General features: G+C 49.1%; 2 protein-coding genes across 2 annotated transcripts in view; one reads left to right on the top strand and one right to left on the bottom strand.

Moving 5' to 3' along the window:
- The window catches only part of LOC114860517 (galectin-3-binding protein A-like), a 206,947-nt gene that overhangs the window by 25,516 nt on the left and 154,862 nt on the right, over positions 1–26,569 (bottom strand). The window lies entirely within an intron of this gene.
- On the top strand, positions 20,557–26,040 carry notum1a (notum, palmitoleoyl-protein carboxylesterase a). Its single transcript, XM_029160012.2, has 11 exons — positions 20,557–21,136; positions 22,897–22,949; positions 23,035–23,130; positions 23,359–23,419; positions 23,493–23,551; positions 23,632–23,734; positions 23,811–24,002; positions 24,089–24,186; positions 24,262–24,409; positions 24,491–24,538; positions 24,620–26,040. The coding sequence occupies exons 1-11, from the start codon at positions 20,817–20,819 to the stop codon at positions 24,921–24,923; spliced, it is 1,482 nt and encodes a 493-aa protein (XP_029015845.1). The 5' UTR covers positions 20,557–20,816; the 3' UTR covers positions 24,924–26,040.

The following is a 26,569-nucleotide window of genomic DNA, read 5'->3' as shown; positions in this document are numbered from 1 at the left end:
TGATACTAACAGCCCACTTTTCAGCCGGCTACTTGGTTCAGGACGTCTCGCTGCTGAGCCAGAGAGGACAGGGTGTGACACGCTCAGTGCCTTTGAGCTCATGAAACTGAAACCCCCGTATTTGCTGACGGCCGTCGTATCTGCCGCTTTCATCGCTCCTCGGTTGGAGAAATATTGTCACAATATAAAAAGGAAGGTCTGATGCTCAGCAACAATTTAAGAACACAGCCACCGCAGCAGTTTTTTTCGCCTTCCACTGCATCTCTGATGCTGAGAGTGGAAGCAGAGCATGTCCATCCGCAGCTGAGTAAACTGTTTAAGTCCATCTTAAAAGTCTACGGGCTGAGTTTTGAGATGGCAAAACATGGAAACGCGGTAACAGAGACAGACAAACACGGCCGCGTTTGATTGCCCGACTTCCTTTTGTTATTTCACTGCGTGTTTGAAGTCGCGAGAGGAGCGCGTGGAGTTTTAGCGACGTCTCTTGAGTTTCTCCGAAGCCAAAGGCGGCGGTAAAATCTGCTGGGCCGCTCGGGCGGCGCGCGGCGCGGCTCCCGCCGTGAATGCTGCGCAGGCGGCGAGAGAGCGGCGCAGCTGCGTTAAAGCTGGCGGCAGCGAGACGAGGCGCGGGCCTGTTTCCTCTGCTGCTTGTAAATAGGACTTAACCACTCCTGAGTGCGGCGGGCCCCACAGATGTCACAGTCGCACCCTCCACCTTTGCCGAAGCCCATATTGATGGTCCACAGACTGTTTACACAGTTTTCACTCATCTGTGCTATGATCATTCCCCACTTGGATCCATTTGCCAACCTGAGTCTGGCGGTTTGCACAGCAGCCTCCCAGCGCTCTTCACCCTCTGCTTGTTCCCTGACTGCACACAGGCCAAGATGCCCGTCTGATGACTCTGACGACTGCATATGTGTGGAGGAAATTAGGCAAGTGACACAGAACGTTATGCTTTGATCTGCTAATTATCATAAACCGCTGTGAAACAGACGGACAAGATGTAGCTGTTATGCTCCCACAGGTAAAGCTCTGATTACAGAGCATGAACTGCCCGTCTGAATTATTGTTTACAATGCAGAACATTGTATTGTATATTGTGAGAACAAATTGGCCCATTTTGAGTTTTTTTTTAGCTTTTACAGCTGCAGCAAAACACATAATAGCAAATAATTTGGCCATCTGAGGGCAGTGCAGCATCACACTGACATATAGTCAAATATTAGTTACATGTGATGACCAAATATCATCAGATGGATCATATTATATAATTAGAGCTGGGCCGTTATAATGTTGCTATTGATCCCTTCACTACTGTTACTCTGCTCTCCCACTCTCTTGGTCAGGGTGACCAACAGCCAAGCAGCCTGTTTAGCCGTCATTTTTATCCTTCGTGCTCCTCAAAGACATTTAATTCGCGCACCTTGGTGATGCCTTTAATTGCCATTTAACATTAAGCTGGCTGAACAATGAAGCCCAGGCCGAGAGGATGTTGTCAGGTTTAATGAGGCCCTCGGTGAAAGAGCGCTGCTGTGTCGGCACCACCAAAGGCTGCTCCCCGAATTCACCTCCAGTGGACCGGCGTGGTCCTGCAGGGGTTTGACGGGCTGAGAGAGAGCTCACTGTCGGGGGGTGGGGTGGGGGGGCTGCAGTGGCATCAGTAGCCCTCGCTGTGCATGGCTAGGTGAATAAGGTTAGAAGGCGCCGAGTCGTGGAGGAGCTGTGACGATGTGCTCATCGGCACAGAGCGGGGAAGCAGCAGCTGGCAGCCGTTCAAACCACCCCGATGGCCGAACTGAGACGCAACCTTTTAATGTACAGTGCCAACAAGCTCAGCCACAAATAAACATATGGATCCAATGACAAGTCACACAAAGCCGAACTGAAAGAAAAAAGCAATGACAACTGTGAACTCATGGCCCGTTTTTAAGAGGGGGACATAGTTCACAGTTTCACATGGAGTCCTCCGCCTCCAAACCCCATTGCAGTTACTTTGATTCTTTATGCATCCCTTTCTCCATACCCCCCACCATCCCGTCCTTAAGTCCAGCTGATGGAGGCTCCTTTGTCCACCGACACCCAGGCAACGACATCAAAGGGCTGCTGGGTGTAAATGCAGAGTGCCTGAAAAACAACGCGAAACTGAAAAATAAAGAACTCCCAGAGGGAACGGGAGATATTCAAAACAGCACCCTGGAGAGGGAAGGGAAAGACCTAGTCTGTACAGGAGGACATAAAGAAACAGAGAGGGAGAAAGAAAGGAAAGAAAGAAAGAAATACACCCTCTCGCCCACTAGCCATTTGTCAGACATCTATCATCTGCTTAATACACAAAGGTATGGGTTGACTCACTGTCAGTTTGATGGCAACAACAAACAAATGGCATTAGAACCAACATTAGACTTTGTATGAGACCATTATGACACTTTCTTTGTACTCAATCATCAAAGCCCATTGGGGGACAGTGAAAAGGCTTCCATGGCTGTTCGTGACCACTTCCTCATTCTCTGACAGCTGAATTGGAGGCTAGATGGATTGTTGAGCAAGACAATGTCATGCTTTTGGCCTGAATGCGCCGCTTTGATCTCACTGGATGCCCTTGAAGGTTCAACAAGGACTGATATGTTAACAACCAGTTTGGTTATTCTAGTTCCATCCTCCACCTACAGCCCTGCCAGTCAGACCTCCGAAGGGAAGGAGACGGAGAAGAAGGGGAGTAAGGGGGAGATAAAAACCTTTTCATCTCTGCCCCCATATGTGACTAGCGTGGAGTCGCTTTCGGGGCGGCGGCGTGCCTCGTCTCGTACCCACAAAGTACCCGGCAGTGACATGCCGACTCCAGATCCTGGCACCAGGTCCCCAGCCAGTGCCGAGCAAACCCTCTATTCAGCATGATTGAGAAAACACAACTACACTGGACCTACAGCTTATAATTAAAAGTCCTCGGTCTCAAAGAGCATCTCCATCTTAATGGTAGGCTTCCATCTCAGGCCCCGCTTTAATACTCTGCGTCCCATCAGATAGTGATGTGGACAGAGTAGGAAAAGAGACATTAGGACTACAAAGAGCACGTGCCCCATCCAGGATTAGAGCCTCACTCTTCCCTCAGTAGCCTAATTGCTGCATTTGCCAGATCAAAATCACTTCATCGACATCAAGGCCGCGGTCTTCCTCCTGTCTCACTGCTCACGTTGCGCAATAACTCTACAAAAGCAGCGACGCATCGGCAAGGGGGAGTCTAGAAGTCGCAGGGAGAGGATGAATGTAGGCCATGTTTAGAGAGCATGTTGTGTGATTAAGCGGAGCCCACATCAAACCCTGTGGTTTGAGGAAACCACCAGTTGAAAAACAAGATGCTTCTTCTGTGCGGAGCGGCGCAGACTGGGGATGCTGTTGTTCAGAAGGCGGACCAGCCCAGGCCGAGCCGCCTGTCTGTCTGCCGAGACAAACAGGCACATTAGAGACATCGCAGATCTGCACGAGGGCCTTTGGAAGTCGCAGGGCAGAACGAGCTGCGGGGCCCTCGTTCAAAGCGGCGACGCGTAAACACGCACATGTTTATATCGCTGTAAAATTCGTGGAGGGGCGTGTTACTGTGTCGGGCGCGGTGTCACCCCCCCCCCCCCCCCCAACCCCCCTCGTTCCACGGGTTCCCTTTTGCAATAATTCATGACTCTGAATTGCCCATAGGTGTGAACGGTTGTCTGTCACTCTATCGGCCCAGTGGGAGCTGGGATTGGCTCCAGCTCGTCTCTAGCACGTCACAGGGAGGTGGAAATAATGGATGAAAGGATCAGCGGACATTACTTAGCATGAAAAACTGCCTAATGTGACACATGTTGGCAGATATGTTTCAAGTTATATATTTGGCATGTTTCTATACATGCTCTCGTGGATTCTGTCATACATCAGTGGAAAAACGCTAAATGGAAATGGATGGCTAACACCCCCTTTTCCCACAGAGAGAACTCCTCTGGACAGAGGAACAGCAATATTGTGGCCACATGTGTGAGCTTGTTTACTTACGCTTGGCTTTTAACTGAAGGAATTTCGTGATTTAAACCACAACATAACAGACTAAATTATTAGCATGTTACCGCACTACACACTCGTTCGCCCTTTGATTGGATGGGGAGAAAGTGTGCATGTGTCGAGCAACATCAATAGGCATCCCGGTGGACTCGCGCCCGCCAGACGTTGCTCTCCTGCTGTCTTTTACACTCACACATATAGAAACTGGCTCAGCGGTCTCCTAGGTAAAGACGTGGAAAGTTTATTTCTAAAGCCCTAATCATGGAAATCTCCCCTTTAAACAATAAACCTTCAACTTTATTTCATCTCTGTCCTTGCCAGAGACCACATCAAACAAATCATAAGGTCAACGTGGGTCAGCAGAAGGATTTGGATAATGATGAAGCTCCAAGAAAAAAGACTGGGGGTGGTGAAAGAGAAATGGTAAAAGGAGGGGAGTGAAGTGGATGGAAGCCCAGGGAGCGACGGGCCTGGTGGAGCGAGGGAAGGTGCAAAGGCTAGGCCTTACAACAACAGACCCCCTGATTACGTTGTTGCACAAATAAACAGGCCCTCTACAGGCTCCCCAGAGTCCAGCTGCGGTGCAGGGGAGGAAAGCTCCCATTTCAGGGGGGGGCTGAGGTTGAGCCAGGCAAGTGATAGGATGGGGCCTGGCCGTCTACCCTCACATCTCCATCAGCAAGTCGGTGAACAGGGCAACGGGCGACATCTCATCTGCGAGGCTTGTTGATTGCGTGCCATTTCCTCCACTTACAGGCCGCCTTGAAAGTGCGCCTGAGTTCGGATTAATAACTGTCCGTCTGAGGCTGAAGGAAGAAAAGAGGAGAGGGAGGATGCTGGATATCGGGGGTTTTTGATCGTGATGAGGGGCCATCTGTCCAGGGTCAGATAAGTGCTGAGGAGACAAGGTTCAGATGCCCTCCAGACACATCTGTAAGCGCATTTCCTTCACCTCAGACCATTACTGCGCTGGTCTTCTCTTCTCTCCGTGTCCCGCAGCTATAAAGGCCCACATCAAGGCATGTCCTTGGCAAATGTATGCCCCCCATTAAGGGGCCATCATCAGATAAACAAGATAAACAAGTCCAATTCCTGGCAGGACTGATCAAAGGGGCCAATGTTAACCCCATGGCCAATTTCAAGTAGGCAAAAATCAAAGGCAGATGAGGTCACATGGAAATGAGAAAGGCTAATCCATTGTCCCGTTCTGGGCACAAAAAGCAAAGGGGACAGTGGCGCAGGAGAATGATGCTGTTCACCTTTCCGTGTACTTTGGGGAACTATGTTATCCAGACCGAGCACTTACATACTTAGTTTCATCTTTCTTCTATGTGTGTGACCTCCTTCCGCAAATGCTCAACCTCAACCCATGTCAAACAAACCAGCTCAGTGACACAACCTCTAAGTATGAATACATTCATTTTCATGTTTTACATTCATACCACAGTCACAAACCCCTATAAGGCCACCCAGATATTCAACTGATGCTAATGTCACGATTTCACACCACGCTGTGTCATGGTTTGGGTTGCTGGTTTGTCATTGGACCAATGTTTAGCTCCGGTCTCTCTGACCTCTGGCTGGTAGTTGAGACAGAGAGTCGTAAACAAACAGGAAGTCCTCATACTGTACATGCTGCAGACTCTGCCTCAAGCTCGGCGCTTTGACTAACAGCTTGCAGGATGCCAGGGTCCATGCTTAGCTCTGTTTTGATCACGACCAATCAATGTGTCTCTGATTGAACAGATATAGTCCAAAAGGACAAAATCAAGAATCAAGAATACAAATAGTCTGTATTTACTCTCCTTCCCTGTATATTCTTGGCTATAATTGCCATATGGAGCGCCACAATCAATTTCTTCAGTCAAGGCCAATTAATGTTGTGTAATGTCAACTATCCTAATTTCTATTATTAAGTAAACATCTTAGCTGCCTTTGAAGAATACTGCCGACTATTAAACCGCTATAACCAGGAAGACATAATGTCTAGAGCAAAAGAGCTTCGATTCATCGTCTCCTCTGATTCAGACATTCCCGAAAAATCAGCAGCCCGCGTCCTATTGTATCATTATTACTTCGGTGCCTGGGCTTTTGAGCCAAACGCGCCGCTCTGACGTCAGCCCATCATTGTCATTTCATAAGGAGCCTTGGAAGCGGAGCAGGGCTTGTGATTGAACTCTGCGAGCTGCCCCGGAGCTGTACTTTGAGGAAGAAACCACGGAACCACAGATAATGCTTTACAGTCCACTAGTCTCAACTACTGTCATCAGATTTTCACTTTGTAAGATACTTGAAAAAGATTGTCATTCCGGTTTCCTCCAGAGCAAAGGCCACTGCTCTGATTTCAGTCTGAAGACCAGCTATGAGGCGTGTATAAAAAATCACAGATGATCACTTTGCAGGAGAAATCATAAAGACTGATTGATGCAGTCAGTGTGGACGCTCCGCTGTGTGTCTGACAGGATGAATAACACATTTCTTCAAAATGTCTATATAGAAACAAGAATCAGACAGAGACATGAAGACGTCCACACAAACAGACACTTCTCACACTGTCCTCGCTGATGGGGTCATCTAGAGTCATCTGGGCCCAGTTTATGGACCCAAAACAAAAGCGTCAATGGGAAACACACAATAAAAACCAAACCACCTCTGTTGACTGGTCGAAGACGAGGAAAGGCACGAGACGCGAGTTCAAACGCTGCGGAGCCTCTTCCTCGTCGACTTTCCACTGGGGTAGAGGCTTCTCAGGAGACAGGGGAAGGCATCTCCCTTTCATCCTTCACCACAGACAAACATAGACATATAAAAACATCCATGTTGAAAAGTGGCAATAGTCCTTTTAATTCCAGACAAACCCAATGTGAAGAACTTAATTACAGAACGGGGGCAACCCAGCCCTTTTGAAAATTACACTTACAGTAAGACCTTTGAAGCAAATACATCCTTTATCCTATTTTTTCTTTTGTTCGATGTTTTGCCTCTTGTAAAGCATACCATCGACTACTGTGGTTTCCAGCGGGTCTCTGTCTTTTTTCGTCTGTCTCCATCGCTGTCAGGCATTTGCTCATTAAAGAGCTATCTGTTGGACACACATGCGAATGAAGAATGATTTAAATCTAGTTAGCCTGTTAAAGTAAAAAAAGAAAATCTGCCTAATAAATACATGAGTCAATGACGGTAAAAGCCTCGATTCCCAGGATGAGGCTTCGCTGTTGCCAGTGCCTTGATTCAGTGTCAGGTCGTCCTCGCTAGGAATCTTTCAGGAACAACATTTGGTGGGAATAAAAATCGGCCGTAATGGTTTCATGGCCGTCGGTTGACTTACGCTACAACAATGCTCCGCGCTAATTAAGCACCCACGACGGCCGACAATGAGCCAGGTGCTCCTCCGCAAAATGCCAGCTACCAACGAAAAAAACGCAGCCCATCTATAAACTGTGTAATTAACACAAGCATGTGGAATATTTTCCCCATTCAGCTTCAAAGGTGCAGCGTGATCCCTTGAAAGGATGCCCAGAAGAGAAAAAACAGACTTTTCCATTTGGTTCGACGAGAACGCTTCTAATTCCTTTCTGTCGTACGTGGACGTCTGAAACAAATTAAAGATTTCCTCTGTATTAGCTGATTAGTTCGTCCTAATATTTCCTCGAAGCCACTGAAGTAAAGGGAAAGCGGTGCACTGTGGGCCACGGTGGACTCTCATCCTTCTCTAAGGCAGACGCAGTAGATGTGCTGCCAAGCCTAAGCTGAGGTGTTGGGTCCGGCAGTAAATCTCGGTGTCTGACGATCAAACGCTCGTTATTATTTTTGCACACAGACCTCTCTGAGCCTGTCGGCCTTCCAGGCTGACTCCCAGCCAAACACAGGTGATGCATATGGGTCATCCCAAAGCAGTGAGTGTGTGCGGTTGACTAGCTGGGATCCTGTGATCTCTTTTTGATGTCCCTGATCTTCTTTTGCGCGACTGTAACACACAAACTGTGTAAAAAACGGCTGCAAGTGAAGTGCGGTGGCAGAAGGCTAATAAATTGTATGAAACGGCCGTAACTTGAATGAAAGAGACAAACATCAAAGTCAATAGACGAGTTGTTTGATCTCCTCAAGTTCCCTCTCTCTTCCTGACATCGTTTGCTCGCCGGTCTTCATCGTCTCCCAGAACCAGTCTCGCCTCGTCTCCCTCCAAATCACACGTCCTCTGTGGGATCTCGTCGTTTTGAACGTGAGACCCGGTCGTCATAAAGGATGTTCTGTTCCTAGGTTTACGGCTCACGTTTTCTGACAAATAGGCAAAAGGGGGATAAAACGCTTACACACACAGTGACCCTCCCTCCTCAAATAAAATAAATCAATAACCATAAAAAGAGCTTTTTAAAGCGTTGGACGGCTGCACGTTGGGAGTAAAAGTGGAGGATTCTGGCTGCGGCGCAAAGGCTTTGAGGGAGAGCGAAGGCCGCACATGAGACTGAAAGCGAATGGAGGCGCTTGTGTGGTCGTCACGTATCAAACACGCGGCGGTGAAGCCCGTAAACGGAGCGGGCGGCTCGGTGGGACCGAGGGGGGAACACGAGGCCGGCGGACGGGTTCGAGCTGGCCTTTTGTGTTGTCGTACTGTGCGTCTGGCGGGGGCCTCAGAGACACAGGGCCACTTGTGCCCGTGGCGTCTGGTGGAGCTCGTGACTGCGCCTGTTTAACTCCACTAACAGAGCGCTGCTCCACAAAGCCCATCACGCAAGCCACAGATGTCCCACAGAACAGACAGGGTTGTGCCGCAACCAGCAAGAAGCAGTAAACGCGCGCACACACACACACACACACACACAAGCAAACAAAACAAACACACACAGACGCACACGCAGGGGGCTCTCGCTGCCTGGACTCAATCCTCTTCGCTTTTCTCACGTATTTCCAGACACAAGAATTGAACAGTTGGTTGAAGGAGGTCCACCCAGGCCTGGACGTTCATCCCGTTTTGCGGTTGGAGCGTATTTTTGTTTTGAGCCCGCGGTGAAATCCGCCTCCTGTATCTCCCATTTGCCCCGGGGCTCACACGCGACTTCAAAGCCCCCAAAAGTAAATCTGTAAATACGAAACCATTAGTCGGCTTGTTTTCTTTAGTTAGCATTTCAAACACGGAGGGGATCGTGTTTTCAGTCCCTGTCTCTGTGACTCGGATGTTTGTTCTGACGGTTATTTAAAAGAAAAAAAAACATGGCTGCACAAACACACCCAGGTCACACGGCGCTCAGGCTGGACTCTGGGTCCGCTCTGGACCCGTCAGCACAGGGTCCAGCGTCAGGAGCAGCTTGAACGTACAGTACACGGGAGAAGAGGGAGCCACAGCTGAGAAGTATCAGGCGTGCCGGCTTCAAGTAAAGAGTGGGAGCCACTTTTATTAGCGACGCTCGGAGCCACTTGACACAGTGAACTAAAGATCCAAGGGCGATCCTCTGTGTAGACAGATTACCACTTCGTTAAACAAACCGAGACCTCAGAGCAACAGGCAACAAGCCCTCGGACACGCACGCCGCAAGGCGACCCGGCTCCTCCGGCCACATGAGACGCAACGGGCCGTCTGTCCTCGGAGCTTATTACAATTCCAAACATTTATTGGAGGGGAATCAAAAAAAATAAAAATGCACGCCTTTTCGTCGTCCTTCGCGTTTCTGCCCGCGAAATTACACGCGGGCCGTAAAAATGTTTACGCGTGAGCTTCATAGTGACCTGGGAATAGAAGTGTGTGGCTATTTTTAAAACTGTTCAAAGCTAAAATAACAACATAAAGGAAGAACCGGTAAAAGGGAAGCCCAGAAGGAAAATATAACCTCCTGTTTCATGGAGCTGTTACAAAGGCACAGGCGGCTGTGAAACAAGTGGACGTGGAACAGGTCTTTAGGTAAAAGACAGGATGGTTTATATTACAGTTATTAATGAAGGTTTCTGTGACTATTCCTTGGCTAAAATTCCCTCCAAAATAAAATAAAACAATATTTTTCACTTGAATCTCTTTCTGCTGGAGGTTTTATCTCCAAGGATGTTTGTTCCCTCTCCTGTCGACCTGTGTTTGCTCTTTCTTTAATATTAGCCTTTCAGATGATTACTTTGTGATTTGACTGTAATCCCTGACGTGGAGGTCATAGTTTGGTCAGATCAGTCGGGACAGATTCAATCAGAGACGAGACACAGACGAGCGGTGACACGGCGGCGCCGCTGCGGAGGTGAAGCAGACACGTTCTCAGATCCTTTTGAAAAATCACCTCTCTTCTTTAACATGAAAGGACTTTTCAACTCCAGACAAAGTTCATATCAGTGGAGGGGTGGTGACGCTTGGCTTATTTACATAGAAGGTGTTAACAAGAGGTTGTGTGTGTGTGTGCGTGCGTGCGTGCGTGCGTGCGTGCGTGCGTGCTTGTGTGTGTGTGTGTGTGTGCGTGTGTGTGTGCGTGTGTGTGTGCGTGTGTGTGTGTGTGTGTGTGTGCGTGTGTGTGTGTGTGTGTGTGTGTGTGTGTGTGTGTGTGTGTGTGTGTGTGCACGCGTAAAGAAGAACAGGTGTTAATAATACTTAGACAACCTACTGAGCTTCTGTTTTCCTGTTGCCCCTAAATTGAAATGAAAATGAAATATATGCCACAGGCACTTGTAAGCAACCAAAATTACATCTCAGAGCCAGCATCTGAAACCCTCCTCCCTCAAATGACTAATTGAAGTAATTACAGAAAGGGCATGATGGAAGCGCCCTGCCCTGCATTATATCAACTCTTCACTTACGCCAACAAGATAAATATAAAACAAAGGCTGGCCTCAAAGCATTACACTTTTCAACCCAGATGCCGTTTAAGCCGGGCATCAAGTCAGTGACGCCTGGATTAGGGAATGATCAGCTCCGATCTACTGATTCCCTGAAGGGAATCGACACGTGGGCGTCAGGAAGCAGGGAAAAAGGCTACAAACAGGAGCAGGTGGAGACGGCGACAGGTGCTGCAGTTACAGCAGGATCCTGAGCGGTGGCAGCTCCCTCCTGAGGTAAGCGCCTGAAACAGCACGCTTTGCTTCATCCTACTTCCCATATGGGAAAATATGTAGCGTCACAGACCGAAGAGATTAGAAAATCACTAAACTTGTTTGATTAGAGACCTGCTGGAGCGCTTGCTGAGACTTTATTGCCTTTTCAAAGCATCCACACTCGTGCATCTTGCTGTGAATGTGCCATGAAGCCTGGCTGAGACGTCTTCCTCACCACAAACTACACACCAAGTGATTTCACTGATTATAGTCATGCTGGTATGATGAGTAATATATGTCTGAAACCACAAGAAGAAAATCACCTGCTGCGGCGACATGTTGGAATTAAAACACTTCCTCATGGGGAGACTCCAACAAGCATTAGGAGTCTATTACCCAGATGTTGGCTAATTTGCATCATGACCCATGTGATGCAGATTATTTAATTCTAGGGATATTTGAGCAGGAGAATTGAGGCCTCATTCAGTTCCAGAGCTGACTTAAACTGACTTTTTTAACCAGTTTACTATGAAATGCTGTGAACTGGCGATCATGTGATGTGAAATGAAGCGCGGTAGCACATACAGTATAGAGCAGTGGTCATCCGTGCCCTGACACATTCCACAGCTTCCTTTGATTCCCGCTCTTCATATGCGGCGCTCAGACTGCGCTGAAAGAGAAATTAGAAGCGGGATGACAAAGGCGTTCGGCAAATTACAAGGCTCAGTGTTTACTATTCTGAGCTGGAACATGACATTTGTTTCAGCAGCATGTTAGTCTTTCACGGACCGGGGGGGTATTTTAGTTTTTCAGGGAAAGAAGAAAATCCCACAGTCGACTGGAAGCGCAGATCGAAAAGACGCCGGGCAGTAATTACAGCCGAGGACGAAAAGAGAGAGAGAGAGAGCGAGTGCCCATCAGGACGAGTCGTCTGCTTCAGCAGAACATGTCAAGAGTCGTTCCAGTAATGACTAAATACGCTGATGTCACAGTGTCGGGTCCCTAATTCCGCTCTCTGGGCACTTAGATCCGCTCTTCAGCCCGATTATGATTTTCTTCATGTACGTTTTTGTGGATGTAAAACTCTGCCATGAAGACTCGGATTAAAACTAAATACTTATTTTAGAGATAAAAGAGCAACTACAAAAAAGGACATCTGTACCGTGGAAAGACATCTACTGAATAACAAAACAGACCAACTTTCCCATCCCTGATGTACATGTCGACTGGAGACTGTTCTCCTCTGATTCATCCCACATTTTGTCGTACAAACCTCAACAAGTGACTAAAACATCATCTCATTTGTGTTTTTATCTCCATCTCCCTGTTTCTCCATCACTAACCAGCCTGAATCGGCCTACAACAGTAGAAACAGATTAAACACTGAGTGTTCCCATTGAGTTTATTATTTCCAAACTGGACAATAAATGTACATGAAATTAGGAGTTTTGTATTTATCGCCTCCCATTCTTCTTTCTTCTAGAGTCACACAGACGTACTTCAGCAGCACAGTTCAGCACGAAGACTGGGAACAGGAGTCCAAGGGAAACTTGTATCTCATTTGTTTATGTGTCAGGCTTTTTTTTCAACAGAGCTGTTGCTAAGCAACCTGAGACTCCCTGAAGCTGCTGCTCCCAGCCAAGAAATGGTCATAAGCCACCAACACAGCCCACAACACCGCAACATGTCATTTTTACAGCTCAGCTTTTACGCAGATTTGGCAAACATTACAACATCATCTGGGAGCGTTGGTGCTGACTGCAACGTCACAGAGTAGTGGCATCAGTGCTCCCATATGCCCTCCAGAAATAAATAAATACTTCTATTTGTTTTTAATAAATCTTATTTAATTTATATGGGTCAGAGTTAAATTAGCTCGGTATCTGCGATCACCACAAGCTTGATTGCAAAATTTATTGTTTGTGTGTGTGTGTGTGTGTGTGTGTGTGTGTGTGTGTGTGTGTGTGTGTGTGTGTGTGTGTGTGTGTGTGTGTGTGTGTGTGTGTGTGTGTGCTGCCAAGCTGCCTGGACGTCACTTTATTTTACTTTGGGCTCTACCTCCTTCTCCCAAGTGCATATCAAAAGCCTGCATTTACAGTTATCTCTGCTTGGCTGCATCACGGAAGTAATCACCGCAGGTCAGGGATCAGCGATCTGGCCCAAGACAGAAAGACGAGCGACTGACGTCGACTTCAAAGGAGAAGCGATCCTCCGACAGAATGTTGATTCAGTCGGGAGCCTCGCTTTCATAATCAGAAAGGTGGAAAGGACCAGTAGGAGAGAGCGATGGGGTGAGCAGTGGGGATAGTGGAGGTGGAGGTGGGGGGGTTTATGTGCCTCTGAAGAGGAATAGAAGAGAGAAAAGCTACCTCTGAATAATTAGAGCCAACAAGATCAAAGAACAGGCTCAAGTTTGGTCTGCCTAACCTCTGTAACACAGAAACAGAGCAACAACAAAAAAAGTGCATCGTTTTATTCCTGTTGTTATTCCTCTGGTTGGCGAAACCCAAAACCATGTCAAACATAATGGAAAATATTTGAGGTCTTCTTTTATTAACCGAGAACGGCTTTGATGTTTGACGTCTTTATTTGTTTTAAGAGAAGAAAGGAAAAGGGGCAACGTGCGAGCGGTCCTCTTTTGGAGAGAGCCTCCAGCACAAAGAGGGAAGGAGTGAATGATACGAGAGCAAAGCGAGCTCGTTCATTCCCCGTGATCAATTAGACATCATCGCTGGCCCCCTCTTCGAAAGTGCCGAGATCAAAGGGCGGTAGGAGATGATCAAAGTGACGGAGCTGCCAGGTCAGCGACACTGCAGCCTGTGATTCTGTTTGCACTGATGGAGGATAAAAGGACGTCTGGGCAATGCTGGAAGTTGCAGATTTGGAGAAATTTGCGGAATTGGTGGACAGACTGTTTTTGATGCTACTCAGGAGGATCATGAAAGGTCATTTCTGCCAGAGCCGCCGATGCTCCGTGGAGGAGGCCCGGTGGCTGCCGCCCTCACGAGCCCGAACCATACAGGTGTCATCAGCGCTTCACTGGAAAGGCTGTTTCATCAGCACCAATTCACACGCTCCCCGCTCCCCAGCACAAAAGGGCAGATCAGCAGTATCATGGCATCCGCTGAGCGCAGGCCGACCCCCCCCCCCCCCCCCCAGTAAAAACATTTCTGTGTGAGCGGGCTTGACCTGCCTCTTGTCTCGTATATAAACACAAAGCCGAGCGTATTCTGACAGCTGCTGCCCGGGTGCCCCGCCGAGAACAGAAGGAAAGCTTTGAAGATCTTGACCTTCTGGAACAATAAAACGCCATCATCAAACGCTCCCCCAAGACAGACTGCTGACCCGCGGATCCGAGCGTCTGCTCCAGATAACTCACACCCGAGCGCGGGGATCGTGTTAGCATGTGTGTGCCTGCGCCGCTCGCCGCCCGCCGCGCCTGACTGACAGCACGTCCAGCGAAGTTCAGCGCGACTGCGGCTAACGGCGCGCGTTCATTAGCATTTCGTAGCATTTTCATTAGCTTGAGAAATGTGCGTCTGCTCCGCGTCAGCTCGTCATTGCACACAGCTCGAAGCTCATTTCTGTAATCTGACGATGATTAGAAACCATTGCGCCTCCTTTAAGACCGAGGCTTTCATCAAGTTGAGTGAAGACCGACGCTGAGTAAGTTTGACATTGTGGGAAGCACAGTATTTGCTAACGTAGCTTAGCCCAAAGAGCGGAATGAAGGGAAACCAGCTGGCGTGACAACAGGATCTGGCCTCCAGCTTAATCAGAGCAAATAGCACGTGAATGAGTGAGTGCTTAGCATTCGGGCCAACTGGAAGGTTGAATTATTATTTTTGTCTTAGAAATCCACATATTGATGGCTGGAAATACTGATGCCTTATATATGGAAACTTCTGTGGCTTCTAGGTCCAGGTCCTTCCCTGATATCTAAGTCTGCAGAATTTGATGAGCCCCAAGGCACCTTGCCCACCCCCAGCTACCCATCTCCTACAGTATTCACAAACTGATGTTGCAGGGCTTTGAAAAAAACGTACGAAACGAGCCTTTGATGTTATATAACCTGGCATTAGCATAACTGGCCAAAGGTGTTGATGCCAGCGGGGTCCTCTTGATCATCCAGCGGACGGCTGAAGGCCTCCCGTCCTCGTCCACATGTTCATCTTTAAGGGGCGGCCGGGCAAGTGGCACTGACAGCCAAGGGCTGAGGTCAAGCGAGAGTGTGTGGGGGGGGGGGTCAAGCGCTTCCTGCTGACATAAAAGCGCGTCCGCGCACACCTTTACTCGCGGTATCTCTCGTCTGCCCTCTGACCATCTGTACCTGCGTGATCCGGGGCTCTTCGGGCCCAAACAAAAGCCATGTGTTAATTACCTTTGAAGGTGTAATGACTTCAGGGCCGCGGCCGATCTTCATCTGGTTTCAAAGCGAGGGCCAGACAACGGGTTACGCTTCAGACGCGATGCAGTTGTCCTCTTCCCCCTTGTTACCTGCCTACTGTGCTTTCATTTCAGAGCCCTGATTTTTGCTTTCCCAGAAAGTCAGATCCTCTCTGGCATCAATTCCAGAGGTACGTAACCCACTTGACTCTCGCTCTTGCGGGCTCTTAAGTAAATGAGAGTGAAAGTTCTGACACGTGAGAATTAGGCCTACACCTGTCCTCCAGATGTGAGGCCATTCACTTTGATGGAATGTCATCCTATTCTCCCGATGTTTGGGCCTAATTGTCTTCGTGCTGCTCGTTATTGATGGTGTCTCCATTCTTCCGTATTTATGTCTAACACACAGACTGTGTGACGGCAAAAACAAGTGCATGCTCATAGTTTGAGGTTTATTCCACAACTGACGGATCTGTAACATTAACAGATTAAAACCAGAAATGGACGGTCCTGTGAGCAATCAGCTCCTTAGTCATCACAAACAACATTATGTGCCTTGATGACGGCTCTTCTTGCTTTTATATGACTAAAGACTGAGTAACACTTTCTTCTTCCCACAAATGACCTCCTCCTTCCTGCCAGCGGAGAACAGAGAGTGAGTGCTGTACATTCCTGAGCAGATACTTTACCTTGTGTTAAATGTTTCCGCCGACGCACCACAGGTGACCTGGAAGGCAGAGTGACACCATTACGGGAAGACTCTCAGAAGAAGTGTATCCGACCTGAGTCAACCTGTCTTCTGGAGGGTCTGTCCCACTTCAGCCTCATGAGGTTATGTACAGTACAGTAGCCATCCTTTACATCCTCTGTGCTAAGTATAAGTAAACACACCTCTAATGCTTTGAACAGTGCTGGTTTGTTTCATCCTAAACTCTGGTTTTCCTTTCAGGGGAGTGTCAGGGCTTGATCCTCAGGGTGGGAGACCTGGTTTGGGCTCCTGACCTACAGGTAAGGACACACAGGGGTCCTGTGGAGCTGGCGTTGTGCAGAGAGACGCCGCCGCCAGTCAGGGAGGTGGTTATAAATACCCACCCCACACAGGAGCTTCCTCGGTTTCCTCCAAAGGCAAACACTTAGGATTCTACCTTGTAATTTATCACTGCTCTCGCGCCGGTGGTGGGGAAATCAAGAGAAGGGAAACGTGGAGTTTGAAAGATTGCAGTGTTGTGCGGTTGTTTTTATTTTTTTCATACACACGTTTAAACACCCTCCAAAAAGTTGTTTTTTTGGCGAACGAGTCTTCGGTTTGACCAAATTGTAAGGCAGCTGCCCTCGCAGCGAGCCTGCTGTTAGTTTTACGGATGCCAAACGACGTGGGCCTCAGATGTGTGTAACTTTAATTATGACGCCGATGATGTCAAGGCTCCGACGATGATTTCGGATTCATGGGAGAAAATTCCCAGGCCTGGAAGAGCCTGTGGAAAGTAATCAAGTAGCAGAGTGATGTCACTCTGATGAAAGGCCGCCTGTCAGACGCTTGGCGGCCGTGGGTGCTCTTTGGTATGGGCCACGGCCAGTTATACACCAAAATATGACATCAAAGCAGGTACCGGGCCCGGCCAACACGCTGGCATTGATCATTGTCTTCTTTGATTACAGTAGTCTCATCTTCTGGCGGAGGGGATCAAAGGAAACGGCTGCTTGGTGTTAAGAGAGTGTCGGAAATAATGGGGCGCATGCCATGGACTAATGGGTGTCCCAGTGGCTCGTACTGAGTGCTCGCAGCGATATGGGCCAGTTTCCTGGATTAAGTCAGACTACCGTGTTTTTCCAGTGAATCTCAGACTAATCCACATCTAAAACATAGTGGTACAAAGTGTTTGAAATGCTGTCCACTCCTTTTTTCCAAAGTCAAAATAAGACAGAGCATCGTAACAACCCTTGTTGTGAAAGGCCTGAGTGAGGATCAGGTGCGAGAGCTGCCGACTTTCTGATGACAATAACAGCGGCCTGTCCACACTCCTCCGTCGCTCTACGGGCTGTGATTGAATGGAAAACTCAGCCAGCTCCACCGCGCCCACCGTCCCGTACGGCCTGACAGATGCAAGCATCCGTCTCGCTTAGCTTGACGGACGCGACGTGACTGTTTACAGGTAACGGCCGCGATTCGGCGACGCGCGTTTAGATGAAAGATCAACAACAAACAGCTGAGCTGTCAGCTGGAGTATTGAGTTACCCCTCGGTGCCAGAGAGACCCCGAACGCGAGCTGTCCTATCTTGAAAGAGTTCATTTTTATCAAACAGGGCATCATCTGCAACCAATAGACGGCCTCCTCTTACGAAATGAGAGCCTGCTCGACAGATGTCTCCTGCTCCTCTTACTCTCTCTCTTGCTCCCCATTTACATCCACGTCTTAGATGGCACCTCTAGACTTCAGTCAGGATCAAGGTTGTTTATAGATTCCCTGCGTAGCATCAGGAACATGTGGCGGGAGCACATGAAAGCGAGTCCACGGCGCATTAACGCCCCCGAAAAACCCTCGCGCACGTTTGCTTTTTGGAGTTCGAACAACGGCTTCAGCACGAAATTAAGGGGACCCACTTCCGCCAGGCTCGCCTGGAGGTGACGCAGAACAGGAGCGGAAGCTCGGAGCGCGTCTCGGGTGGAAAGCGTCAAGTGTCAAAGCTGCCCGGCATCAGTCAGATCACATGTCCTTATAAATAAGGTCTGCCCTGCACTTTATAATAATCATAAACCAAATGCTCAAGTCTGGAGCGTTGGACGCATTCGATTGTTAAGTCTCAGGCTCTGCTGCTGTGACCTTTATGAGGTTTAGACCTGCGGTTGAGTCCCTGTGTAGTTTGCATGAGCTAAGAAGTAGAGGGTGGCAATTTAAAGGAATTTAAAGAATCTCCTCTGAAAATAAAGCAAAATATAAAAGTTTTATAGATGGTGATCTCCCCTTTGTTCTTCCGTTGAGGACCTCCACCTGTTTCTGATGATGTGAGCCAGAGCCTGTCCCTTTCAAGAGGCTGATCCCTCCTGATCTCTTTGATGTAACCTGACCTAACAGTTCCAACGAGCCGGATTTGACGATCATGGATGAGCCCCCCGACATCAACACGAGCGAGTCCGAGCCGAAGACGCACCGGGAGATGGACGTCGCCGCCGCGCGAGCAGAGCTGGCAGGCCGCGGAAACGGAGAGCTCTCGCAGAGCTACGATGTGTCTGAGCGCCAGGCAGGCAACGGTCACGTGGTCGACGCTGCCAGCCCAGACTTAAGCAGTAAAACCTGTGGATCTGTGAGGGCACATGCAACTGATCGGAGATGAAAGACAGGCTTTGACTTTCACAGGAGGCCTGGAGTTGGGGCGAGGGGGGGGGGGGCGGCGGGGGCGTCCACGGGGGCACTTCTGAGAGACTGCCATCAGAACAGCTGGGTCATTTCAAATGACCTAATTCTAGGAATAATCCAGGCAGACTCGGGGGGTTAGATTTGTGTCGAGGCTACACACAGACGACGGGGCGCATCGAGGGAGCGGGAGCGAGAGTTTAACGTGGAAATCCAGACTGACTTAGCACCCGGAGTTCAAACGGTGGCACCAGTAGCTAAGCCGGCAAATGTTTCTACCTCCGCCTCCAGCCTCATACTGTCGGGTCACTCAAACACAGGATCCTTCATGTTCTCCCTCCCTTGAAGTCGGAGCATCTGCGGCTCACACTTCTCGCTCGCTTGGGTCAAAGGACCTTTCGACACGCCACCGGGGCATCTCTTCATGATGGTGAGTGTGTCAGAGGCCAGCGTCCATCTGCGAGTGATTCACGTTTCGGAGGATGACGTGTGATTAAACAGGGAAGTATGGTTCGAAATGACTAGACCCAACCTGTGACAGAGCTTCTCCTCCTGGACCCTACCACATGTTTGAATCTCTGCAACATCTGTTTGAAGTTTCCAGTGGAGCTCTGCTGGCCTGCTGGCGACTCCATATCCATCTTACCTGGCTCCAAATAATCCAACATCCTTTAGGCCTGTTTAACCACAGGGGGTGCAGGCAGGTAGGGACTGTTCCTCAAAACAGGAAACTTTTTGTTTTGGTTTCAGTTCAGTATTTGAGTTCAGGAATTCATGCAGGTACTGATGCTGATTTGGAAGCAATGAGGCTGATCAATTCTGCTGAGGAGCAGAGGAAGGTAGAAGAAGAAGAAGAAGAAGAAGAAGAAGAAGAAGAAGAAGAAGAAGAAGAAGAAGAAGAAGAAGAAGAAGAAGAAGAAGAAGAAGAAGAAGAAGAAGAAGACATTATATATAGTTGTGATGAGCTGTATAAATTTGTCTTTAATCTCTGCTGATACATATTGATTTTAATAATAATACATGTTCTTGGAAGTGAGATGAGTCTAAAGGCACCAAAATAGTGCCATGAACCTGAGAAAAAAATAATTTATCTTTAACATGTGGTCAAATTGCGAACTTGATTCGGAGAGAGCTGACGTCAGCTGTTGAGAAGCATTGGGTTGTTAGAGCGCTGACTGCCCATCAGGATGCTCTGTTCAACTCACAGTACGAGTGGAAGAGACTGAAGTGGGAGGAAGGAGGGGGGGGGGCAAAAGAGTGATGGCTGCTTTGATCTTTGGAGCCTCTGTCTTGAGATTAAACAAGTCCCCTCTTTTCTAAACCGTAAGAAAACATGAAACATGAGCACGTCAGCGAGAAAGACCTGGATGCGACTCTAAGAGAGGTGTTACTTTGTGTAATAAGAACGGGAATACTCGTGCGCTGCATTGGGAATACACGCAGTGTCTTTTCCTGGCCAAATATTGTTCTCTCTGCGCGAGGTCTGATCATGTTTTGTTTTCTTTTTCCCAGTTGATTTTTTTTAGGGAAGTGTGTAACAAGATGCGCATTCTCACTTCATAAATTTGTGGTGGAATGGGAAATGAGCATTTCAAGGCCAATAAAAGCCACCACATCAAATAAAACATCGCGGATCAAAAGGACCAACCCCTGGACATTTTTTCCCTCTATAAATTAAAGAAGGGGTAGTCTGCCACGCTTGATCATGCCCCGAGACCTGCCCCGCTGCTGCGATTGGCTGCGCTTTCACACAAGGGGGGAAAGTTTGAATAAAATACAAGAGGATGGCACCAGTGTCGTCGTGTGAGCTTGTGCGCTTGGTCCAGCTGCGCTTGACTTGTGCCACAGAGGCCGGCGGCTGCACGCGCACTGGTTGACTCTTTGAACGGCATCGGTGTGATTGGCTCCAGGGGACGTCTTAGTTGGCGTTAGGTGCGCGCGTTTCTGGACGACAAGTGCCTTGGAATTGAGAGAGTCGCTCTTCTCTGAGTTCCCTCGGTAAATGTGACGCTGCATTCGGACGTCCAGCGTTAGTGTAAGATGACAGCGATCCGAGCGCTCGCGTCCGTCCTGCTGCTGGTGCTGATGCAGTCCGCCGGGGCGCTGTGCGCGCAGAGGTTCCGCGGCGGCCGCAACCCGCAGCCGAGGCGCGCGCCGCACCGGGCGGAGCGCGGCGACGCCACGGAGAGCTTCCCCCTGGATTTCACCGCCGTGGAGGAGAACATGGATAACTTCATGACGCAGGTCAAGAACCTGGCGCAGTCCCTGTATCCGTGCTCGGCGCAGAAGCTCGACTACGACATGAAGCTGAACTTTTTGGAGAACGCGTCCGTCACCTGCAACGACGGAAGTCCGGCGGGGTACGTACGGCGGCTACAGTGGCATCGGTCATGCTTTTCATATCTTTAGGATCAAATTAGGAACAGATCAAATGAAATTGTGCAATAGTTTTGAATTACAAGCCAAGACACGAACAGCCCGTCTGGCCTACGGACAACAATGCGTAAAACACATCGGGTTTATTCTTTTTTTCCCCGTTGATTTGTTGTCATTTAATATATTACATAAATTGAATAGGGAACTAACAAATAACACATGCACCGAGTACACACACAGACATTTCTAAAGGCATTTCCCAGGAGCAGATACGCTTCAGTCGCGCTGAGATGGACAGCTGCTTTGCGTCAACAAAGCGTGAAATTTGCGGATAGCCGCGTGGCCTCCGCTTCATTTCCGTTGCTTCAAAACGCGAGAGTCGCCCCGCAGAAACGTTAGATTTGGCATCTCTGGCCTCCGCCCGTCCCCGTGCGTCTGATGGGTGCAGTCAGCGCGTGCAGCTCTGTCTGTGTCTGATGAAGCAAGCGAGACCCGAGCAGCAGCATTTGGTGGGGAAAGACCTCCGATGACTTGGCTGGAGCCCCACGCACCTTCTCTCCTCATCACATGAACAGTGTTCCGTCATGTCTGTCATATTCTACCGGAGCTTACACTTGCTTACACTTGAAACCAGTCCATTTCCCTCAATAGAATAGGGTTTGCACATTGGAAACCTTTTTTAGTACCCTTCAGTTTAGGATTTGCTGAGTAAATTTCCACACACCTTTTTCTTTATGGATTCTAATTGTAGTTAAATCCATCGGCTCTAGTAGAGGGAGCAGTGTGTTTAATAAACCTCTTTAGAGACGCAGCCTGAGGACAAGCGCTTCAGGGGACGGTCGCTTCATTCTCCACCTGAGAGTCTCGTCCAGAGGTAGATACAAATGAAGAGAGGTTGAAAGAGAAGCGGCCGTGCAGGAAGGTGGGACTGACTGTTTCTTCCTCGGGCCTTGCCCTTGTTGGAGTGAGCACCTTTTTCTGACTCCGCTCGCCAAACCGGCCCCGGCTGTGTTATTTGCACCGTCCACAGCCCTCGTCCTAGACTGCAACACGCAACGCTAGCATTAACGGCGGCCAAAACGTCTGCACAAACAGCTCGGGAGCCTTGAGCCAAGTGTGTTTCCTTCAAAGTCAATGAAAGGTTTTTGGCAGTCGCCGGTAACGCTGGGTGGATTCTCATTCAATAAAACAACACACCTTGGTCCTGTGACTGGAGCTGCTTCACATAGACATGTTTTATTAGCCCCATCTGTTAGAATAAACTAAAACGCTTCACACAACTCTCACATTCTAGCACGTATCAGCATCTTTGTTGTGCAACTGGCATAAAAATTCATTTTATCTCACCCAAGGTCCATTCAAGGGCCACTGCTGTGGTCACATGAGGGTCCCACGCAACAGAGTGTTGCCAAATGCTTATGTCTTATATATTTATGAGGGCATGAGCCACGATTTCTATCCTTGTGATGACACCGCTAAAGAACGATGAGCTCACGGTGAGGGTGCATCACCTAGAACGGACACACTCTCTGTTGTTCCCCCTCAGCGATAGGAATCAGGAAGATATCGCGACATCGCTGTTTAGAGAAACAGGTGATGTCATACAGTGTGTGTCCTTGTTTCACGCTTGGAAAACCACCTGAATCTTTGTAACATACCACGAGAGAGGACGGGGATGAAGCTTAATCTGATCTCAGTTTGAGGATTGTGGAGATAAATAACCATCTTCCTTTCTCTCTTTAAGGTATTACCTGAAAGAATCTCGAGGCAGCAGACGGTGGTTAATATTCTTAGAAGGTAGGTAAATTTAATTAAAATTGAATTTAATTACACTGAGCAACTTTCTATAACTTGTGAGAACTTATGATGTGTTTGTCTCCAGGTGGGTGGTACTGCTTCAACAAAGAGAACTGCGACAGCCGATACGAGACCATGAGGCGACTGATGAGCTCCTCCAACTGGCCTCAAACGAAGACAGGTCAGCATCACTCAGACTGCACACTGTTGTGTTATTATCTCTACAGTCTCATTGGAGCCCCCGTGATTAGAAGGGTCGGATCGGTGTGTAGCGACGCGCGAGGCTGACACCCGCTAGCCGGCGCCCGCCGCTCTCTCGCCGCGGCGTAATGACTGTAATCGGCGCGGTAATGACGATGCGGGCGGGGGATCTGAGCGGCTAATGACACGCGCTCGTCTGTCTGTGCAGGCGCGGGGATCCTGTCGCCGCTGCCCGAGGAGAACCCCCACTGGTGGAACGCCAACATGGTGTAAGTGCGACTCGCGTCTGTGCGCCCGCGCGCCCCGACCGCGGCCCCTTTAACCCGTGTGATGCCCGTGCAGGTTCGTCCCGTACTGCTCCAGCGACGTGTGGAGCGGCGCCGCGGCCAAGACGGAGCAGAGTAAGAAATAAAGAAATCAGGCAGCGGTGACGGTTGGAGGGTGGTGTTGTGGAGGTTGACTGGGCCTGTCTCCTGCTTAGGTGGCTACGCCTTCATGGGCTCTCTGATCATCCAGGAGGTGGTGAAGGACCTGCTCAACAAGGGTCTGGACAACGCTAAGGTCCTGCTGTTGGCAGGAAGCAGGTGGGTGCTCTCCTGAAAACGCAGCCCGTGTTCCCATGTTGCACCTGTGCTAACGCCCCGCCGCCGGCGCCCACAGCGCGGGGGGTACCGGGGTCCTGCTGAACGTGGACCGGGTGGCGGGCCTGCTGGAGGGACTGGGCCACGCTGCGATACAGGTGCGCGGCCTGTCGGACTCCGGCTGGTTCCTGGACAACAAGCAGTACCACTGCGCGGACTGCGCGGACGCCGCCGGCTGCTCCCCCACCGAGACCATAAAGAGAGGCATCAAGTAAGAGCGGCGGCAAAGGCGCTCGTAGCGCGGCGCCGACGACGTCAGACTGACATCCTGCCTGTCTTTTCTACCCGCCCGGGCAGGTACTGGGGCGGGCTGGTGCCAGAGAGGTGCAGGCAGACCTACCCGGGCGAGGAGTGGAACTGCTTCTTCGGATACAGAGTGTTCCCGTCGATAAAAAGTGAGTGAACGCACCCCCCCCCCGCGCGCCAACACGAGCCCGCGATCGCACATTAACCGCGCGCCGTCCGTTCAGGCCCTTTGTTCGTGGTGCAGTGGCTCTTCGACGAGGCCCAGCTGACGGTGGACAACATCCAGCTGACGGGCCAACCCGTGCAGGAAGGCCAGTGGCGCTACATCCAGAACCTGGGCATAGAGCTGAGGAACACGCTCAAAGACGTCCCGTAAGTGCACGTCCGTCGGTATCAGGAAGGGAACTTAAGCAAGGATGCGCCTTGACTTGTGTTTTTGTGCTCCGTGTTCAGAGCTATGTTCGCTCCCGCGTGCCTCTCGCATGAAGTTATCACCAGAAAGTGAGTACGGCGTCATTTGCTAGTCGCTAGTTGCTTCGCTGTGTCCGTGCGCTGACAGCGCCCCCTTGTGTTCGCCTCCAGCTACTGGACCGACGTGCAGGTGAAGGGCACCTCCCTGCCGCGGGCGCTGCACTGCTGGGACCGGAGCCTCCACGACAGCAGGAGCAACAAGGCGCCGCCCAAGGGCTGCCCCGTGCACCTGGTGGACAGCTGCCCCTGGCCGCACTGCAACCCCACCTGCCCCACCATCCGCGACCAGTTCACGGGGCAGGAGATGAACGTGATCCAGTTCCTCATGCACATGGGCTTCGACGTGCAGAAGATGGCCCAGCAGCAGGGCATGGACCCCAGCAAGCTACTGAGCATGCTCAGCAGCGGCAGCTAAAGGGCCGCGCCCCGCGCTCAGTGTCGTTAAGCTAAGCCCAGGCGGGGCTTGCTGCCCCTCCGGCCGCTCTCCCAGGCCCGATGCCTCCAACTACACACCCACTCACGCAAGCCGGTTTATGTTCCTCTGCCTTCTGCTTTAGTCCGAACCTCAGACACACAACGGGTCCAACGTTGGCACCACAATCAGTAATTGTGACAAGTACAGAGGCAACGATATGACAAGGCACCACTCTGCTACTCTGCTAAATTATCTTTTGCTTTTTAAAAGAAAATTATATCATGAATGTAATCCAGTTTTAAGGATGCTCCATGTTATGTTGTTCCTCATCATCATTATCTTCATCATGTAGATGATATTTAGCCATTGTTATCAAAAAGAACTGATGTAAGGATGCTGTTGCGTTTAGAGACTATGGGGTGAAACAACCCAAAACAAGGGAGGAACAGGGAGAGATGACGGGCAGGGGGATGCACTGGATCAGGAGGACGTCTCAAACAATGACAGGATCTCTTCACACACAAATATCAGATTCAATGCTAATGGGAGCGACGTCCAGATGCCGCGTTTGTGGTGGTTGTGGTGCTGAAGGGGACCCACATTCACAATTCGGATCTATCAGCCGTTACATCTAGACTTAGGTCACCTGAGTAGTTCAGCGACCCTCAAATCAATGCAAAGAACATTTAAAGGGAGACAACTATTGTGTATTATATATATTTTTGAGTATTTGTATAGGGTCTTTTAAATGTTCACTAACTCCCTTCTTATATTTCATGATAGAGATCACTGTTTAATATAATGACAATGATGTATGTAATGATGTCTTTATAAATGCTGTTTTTAAAGGACCTCTATTTTGCATCACACCAGAGAAGAAAAAGTTTTACTAATTTTATTATGTAACATATTTTTTAAACAGAAAAAACTCAAGCTACATTGGTAATTTACATATTTATTTTGCTATGTAAATCATATTTATAAGTGCTATTTTCACAGGGAAATGATTCTTTGTAAATTGTAAATACATTGCTGTTTTTGTTCCTCCGCGTGTTGACTGCATGTCTTTGTACCGGACCTAAAAGGAGAAAGACACATTATACTGTACTACAAGGTGGTTGCGCCTGTGCTGTCTGGTTATTTTTGTTTCATGCTTTAGACTAGTACTACATCAACACATACTGTAGCATGTCTTTATTTTAGAATAACAGTGACTCAAATAACATCATCTTTCAGATTCCTACTTGGAAAAACGCACTTAACATAAACATAACCTCATGTAGAGTAAAGGATAAAGGCCCTTCAGAATAATCTATAATGTCTATACTTCGAATAAGCAGGAATGATGAGAAAAATAAATCAAAGCCTACTAATAAAACAGGTTGAAGTATTTTAAGTAACTGCTAATCCCTCTCACATGGACACTGGAGCTCAAATCTGTCATCGCTCGTGTATAATCATCCGTCCTGACCTGTGTGCAGTTTCTGTCTCTAATGGGAGTCTTATCCTCTCTCCCTGTCATTATGCTGCACATAAATGCCAGTTTCTTACTGAGGGAGCTCTGACTCAGCCTCTCCGAGTGCTCCCTAGAAATACGACTCCCATGCCGCCTGCCACATGTAGCCTCCCACCCCTCTGTGGAATAT

This window comes from Betta splendens, chromosome 8 (assembly GCF_900634795.4).
Source record: "Betta splendens chromosome 8, fBetSpl5.4, whole genome shotgun sequence".
In the NCBI taxonomy this organism is placed as follows: Eukaryota; Metazoa; Chordata; class Actinopteri; order Anabantiformes; family Osphronemidae; genus Betta; species Betta splendens.
The sequence above is the reverse complement of the archived record's forward strand: the minus strand, read 5'-3'. Positions and strand labels throughout refer to the sequence as shown.